The sequence below is a fragment of the Diadema setosum genome, chromosome 4 (assembly GCF_964275005.1).
Source record: "Diadema setosum chromosome 4, eeDiaSeto1, whole genome shotgun sequence".
NCBI lineage: Eukaryota > Metazoa > Echinodermata > Echinoidea > Diadematoida > Diadematidae > Diadema > Diadema setosum.
Window position 1 is genome coordinate 42,871,494 of NC_092688.1, and position 6,185 is coordinate 42,877,678.

At 38.0% G+C, this 6,185-nt stretch overlaps 1 protein-coding gene across 1 annotated transcript; it reads left to right on the forward strand.

Moving 5' to 3' along the window:
• The first annotated feature begins 276 nt into the window (after positions 1-276).
• On the forward strand, positions 277-5,741 carry LOC140227292 (sulfotransferase 1B1-like). The gene is made up of 6 exons (XM_072307715.1): positions 277-430; positions 1,374-1,633; positions 2,963-3,083; positions 4,216-4,313; positions 4,940-5,120; positions 5,632-5,741. The coding sequence occupies exons 1-6, from the start codon at positions 277-279 to the stop codon at positions 5,739-5,741; spliced, it is 924 nt and encodes a 307-aa protein (XP_072163816.1).
• The last annotated feature ends 444 nt before the right edge of the window (positions 5,742-6,185 follow it).

Below are 6,185 nucleotides of genomic sequence, written 5' to 3' on the forward strand. Positions count from 1 at the left end.
CAAATCTTTTATTTGTTTTTTTTGTTTGTTTGTTTGTTTGCGTTGAAAGCTTGAAAGATTGCCTTTTCAGTGGTGCTGTGCTGTGTCCTGCTATAGTTATGATTGCACCAGCAAAGCATCTTGTCCATGAATGTAAGCATATTACGTGATTCGAACCTAGGACCCTCACGTGTGGAAGTCCAGACACATATCCTCTGCACCACTACACTTTGTTCTCTAACACTTCCGTTGTGTTTCCGCACAGATCTCTGATATAGTTCCGGAATTCGCATGAGAATGGCAAAGCGAGCGAAGCCTTCTTATATCCGAGGTGTGCACGAGTACGATGGGATCAACTACTTCAACTCTGTGTTGGATTCCAGCATCAAAGCCTTGCGGACATTTGACGTCCGCCCCGACGATACCTGGGTAGTGACTTATCCAAAATCAGGTATATTTCTCAGTTATCGAATTATTTGCAATGTTTTGAAAACACACACACATACACACACGAACAAAAGAACATTAATGAATTACGATTATTATGGTAAAATTTCAGTCGTGTATTTTCAGTTTGTTTTATTTCTCCATTGGTACAAATAAAGCATGATGACAAAATCAACAATTTTCGCATCAAGATGAACCATTATACTTAACAGAAATATGTAATTACGAGTTAGCATACCTGTAGGGCCTACATGATATATTTCATGTATACAGGTAGAGGAGACCATTATCAACGGTAGGCAATTCGTCAGTGGACTTGAATAACGACCTCTGGGCATTCTGGTTTGTATACAGTAATGTTCCTCCTTATGAAGGAACAAAACACACACATACACACACACACACACACACACACACACACACACGCACACAGATGAATAACTTGAATTTCTTTAGTATTTTCAATATCACTAAATGGTATGACAAAATTTTCGTCTGAGGAAGACAACGCAAGGGGAATGTAGCACAACAGAAAAAAAAATTAAAGTCATAATTTACCTTTTGCAGATGGAACAAAAACCAGCATTACTGCTTCAAAATAGTTCTAAACTGTGAGTTAGGGATAGAAACAACCAATGTAAGAATTTGAACCAGTATAATTGATGTTAAGCATTGTTAAATATACAAAATGTGAATAATAGTTACAATAAAAATATTTCCAGACTAAATCGTCTATTGTCAGATAGTTACGGTTTAATGAGAAAAATAGTGATATCTCCTTATATTTTAGGCTTTATTGCGACAATTTTATATGGTATGATGTTCTGTGATACAACTGACCTTCACATATGCATCAAAAGTGAAATCTTGAACATTTCCAAAATCACTGCTCCCAAAGGTAGACAGGACATTTAAAGGCCAAAGCATTTTGTCTGACTCCCACGCAGGAACCCACTGGATGTTGGAAATTGTCGGTCTCATCAACTCGGATGGCTACCCGGAGAAAATCGACCGCATTTCCAGCTCCACCGTCGTCGAGATGATCGACCTGGACCAGAAGCTGCCCGACACCAAGGAGGAAGAAGAGCACAGCCCTCCAGACATGGCGCCAAACATGGAGAAGATAGCGAAAGCGCCCTCACCGAGAGTTATCCAGACCCATCTGAGGCTCAAGTACATGCCCAAGGATTTGTTGAAGACAGGCAAGGTTGGTAGAGTAAGACTGAACTGTGTGTTTGTATAGGATAGCCGAGGTAGTGGCAGAATGACTTGCTTAATATTTATCTTATATTTGATTAATACGAAATGAAAAGCGTATCTCCCTTTGGGGTGGTATATTGTCTTATCATTAGGTGATGATTTTACTTTCACATTGAATAATATTGTTATAAATCAGGTCATAGTTGTGTAGAAGATAATATATGTACAGTAGAAGTGGGTCTCAAGCTGCCTTCATCTGTTCATGGCGGAGCATACTATTGAAATTATCTGGTCCCCCCCCCCCCCTCTATCCACCTTGAATTTTGGGTGGGGGGGGGGCTTTGCTGCTTTTTTTTTTCCTTCTTGAGTTGAATTATCGTTCAATAGATATTATTTTGTTCGATCACAGTTTGTTACTTTACTTAGCATTAATACCTTAAGTTTAATCATGAACATCATACAATACTTTGTGCATTCCGTAAACTTAATTATATTCTCGACATGTTGTATTCTCGCATGTTTCGTCATTTCTGACATTGACATATTGTACTAAAAGCCTATATCATATCTTTAGAACCTACATCCTACAAGCTTTGCTTTTTAGTAGGTTCCTCATATTACCACGTCGCTTATAATTATGTCCTTATACATTATGTGCAATTTTGTTTCAAATTGACTGTTGTATTAAACACATTTTCTTCTCTGAAATCAAATGGAATATAAAACTTGTATGAAATGTGTAATATGAAACATGAATGAATGAATAAATAAATAAATAAATAAATAAATAAATAAATAAATAAATAAATGAATAAATATATATATATAAACTCAAAGGTTCCCGTGCCCTCTATTCCACACCTTCCACTTGTGACGAGCCATGCAATGCATGAATATATTATTTCACATTTGACTTAAAGGGGATGGCTAGTAACTGATCAGTGGAAATGCTGAGGGATGATTGTTCCAATCCTTGTGGGATTCATTTAAGAGTACATTATATATCTATTGTTGTGTGAAAATTATTTGCTTCAGAATGGTCTCATATTCAAGTAATGTGCAGTTTAATGGTTCCAGGCTTACATGCCTGTACAATGACGGGGCATTAAACTGCACATTACTTGACTATGAGACCATTCTGCAGCAGATAATTTTCACACAACAATAGATATATAATGTACTCTTAAATGAATCCCACAAGGATTGGAACAATCATCCCCCAGCATTTCCACTGATTCCCACTGATCAGTTACTAGCCATCCCCTTTGACTTCGCGATATAGAGGTCTTCATTCGTCAATAAAACACATTCGCATTATATCAATAATCCTTGCTAGGTAATCTACCTCGCCCGCAACCCTAAGGATACTGCCGTCTCCTGGTACAACTTTCTGAAGGACTATCCTTTCGAAGTTCCTTTGACATGGGAAAGAACAATTGAATTGGTTATAAACGGAAGTGAGTATCGACTCAATGAAAATTACTCAGTAATATCTTTATGGCTCCTCTATAATTCTAAATACTGGTACACTATGCAATTACAAAGACCACAATATAGGGTGTAGACAAGATTATTCCCTGAATAGATCCATACAAACATGTATCCAGCCATCAAATTATCCACATGCTTAACTGGGATTCTTTACGTGACGCAAAAATCATGTTAATTCTGTAAATTTTGAATGTCCCCAGTGCTCAGTATCTAAAATGATCATTTGAATTAATTCCCTACTACTATTCCCTGTTGTAAGATGTTCATTACCGAAACCAAGACTAAATACTCTTACAGAATATGTTTTATTTAGAGAGTCTTGCAGTTATAATGGCATGCCACCAGAACCATAATTTCATTCAAATTCAACTGTATTCAGCAATATAATTGAGGTTGTAATTCCAAAATAGTTCTAAAGTTTTAAATGGTATGTATTGCATCTGTAGTTAGTATCCCCACATTCTTCTCTCGAGAATTTAATTTCAAGATGAAATCTAGTCTTTGACAATGGAATGGTGGGGGACATATTGTTATGAAATGCATGCTCTCTTTAGTAGTTTGTGCATGTGCTTTCTCTTCATGTTTCAAGAATGTTTTTATCAAAATAAATTTATGTTTTTTATATTATGTTTTTTATTATTATATGTAACTGTATCATCATCAATTTTTACCCTTGGACCACTCAGTACAACAGCTAAGCTGAGTTGGGCAATCCAACTGTAATGTTGATTCTTGTATTTAGTTTACGCTCAGTAATTTTGCTTTGTCGTTTTCATGCAAAAAATAACACAATTACAAATAATACAATCACAAAACTCGACAAACAATTTATTACAAAAGTTAGGAGGAGACAACATCATTATATCTTATTTGTATATTTTGCAATTACACACCTTGTTATTGTCTGATGATAGCTTGTAAATTATTGATGATGATGATAATGATTCTTGGTAAAATTTCTGTCTGATTTCATTTAATGAATAAAAATTTGAATAAATCTAAGTCGGCTTTGGCGCCGTAAGGATAATACAATGAGGATTTAATCAACAGAGAAAGGCATGATTGTTCTTTCAATCTGTGTCATATGTATCTTCCCAGACATTGAATTCGGACCATGGCCTGACCATGTCAAGGAATTCTGGGAAATCCGACAGGAAGAAAATCTGCTCTTTTTGTTCTACGAAGACATCCTACAGGTATGATTGAGTGGGAGACAGTGCGCATTGCAACAAGACTATACCCACAAGACGTAGAACGGTTACCGTATGAACTTTGGAACTTATAGTCATCCCTAGATATCTAATCTGACGATAGGAGACTTCGTCGATCGTTTCATAACATGTGTAAGGTCTCTAACATCAGATATTATGTGGCCTTGTTGCTCAATTCCAGAGATTTTACTTAATTTTACACTGCAGTCTTTAGAAAGTCAAAACAAGTTCATCTTGATATGTATAACTATGACGCGCGGTTGTGTTGATCTATTGTAGATTATCATATTATCTCACTTTCAACCTTACTTTCACCACAGATTGCAATCTAGAATTGTTATAGATAAGCACGCCTTAAGTTTCAAAATAGTTCTTGCAATGTGAATTTCAGCCGATAATTTGTGTTCTCTCTTGGAGCACGTTTTATAATCATGTGCAATGCATTGATTAAGTATTCATCAGTGAATATGCATTGGAAGTGGACGAAACCGAAGAGAGAGAGAGAGGGGGGGGGGGGGGTTGGGTGAGAGTGGCGGGGTTTAAGGGGAAGAAAAGAAGAGTAAGGAAGGGTGAGAAGAATGATAAGACTCTTGCGGTCAACACTGTTTCAGGACCCTGCGAAATACATCCGGATGGTGGCCGATCATATGGGGCGCCCTCTGTCGAAGGAAGCCTTGCAGCGGGTTGTTGAAAACAGCTCCATGCCCGGAATGCGGAAGACCTACCAGAAAAGAGCTGAAGAAAACGCGGAACCCAATTCTGAGCTCATTCGACTGCCATTCCTCAACAAAGGTAAAGCAAATATCGCCATCAGTGTCTTGCATTGACGCTGGAAATAGGGGAGATTATAGCAAAGAGCCACCCTCGATCAACGTCAAGATAATTTCTTCCTCAAAAGTTTCTAGATTATAGATAAAGAGTGGGCGTGGTACGATAAGATAGCTTGATCAGAACCATGATACAAAAATCAAAACAAAGCACAAACATGTCAAATTAGCCAGCTCGTAGTTCCAATTTTGGCCTGATCAGAGAAAGGTTATTTGCACTGACAGTAATGCTGGTTTTTAGATTCACTGTGTTAAGTATCTGTGATGTAATGACTCTTCATTTAATCCTTAAAATGTTGCTTGCCAGCACATCCACTTCTCGCACCAGATGTCGTGCATTATTTCGAATATCGTTTCATCATGGACCTACTTAGGTCCATGGTTTCATATACTGCCTTTCATCATTGGTCACATCAATGAACTGAAAATTAAGCGCTCAAGTCTCACTAGTTGAACTAATTTATATTCTTACACAGGAAAGACAGGTCGTTGGAAGAACTATTTCACCGTTGCACAAAACGAAAAGTTCGACGAGTGGTTCCGGAAGGAGATGCAGGGAGTGGATATCGAGGTCCGATTTGAATAAGATCGGTGACTAAAACTAACTGGAACTTACTGCCTCGCTTATGCCAATTTTACACTATGTTTCTTTAGACGCGCGGCCACGGCAATCACGTTTCGGGCCACCGCGCCGTTGACAAAACTGGATGGACGTGAAACAACGCGGGGCGGGGAGGGAAGCGGGGGGGGGGGGCGATTGGGCCGTTACTACATCTTACATCTCTAATACAAGGAGAGATGACCAAGCTGAGAAAAAAAAATGCCACCATTATACAGAAAAAAAAAAATAAAATGGCCCAATCTCACGGAGCAACACATCCGCAAATGCAACTATCTTGGCCGCCGGGAGCATAATGTAAACGTAGCTTTGCTGTCTAAGCGATTAATGCGTGTTACATAGTTTCTTCGCTTTTAATCTTATCTGATTTTATCTCTGTATTTTGTTTTGCTATGATCAGGTCAGCTGGTA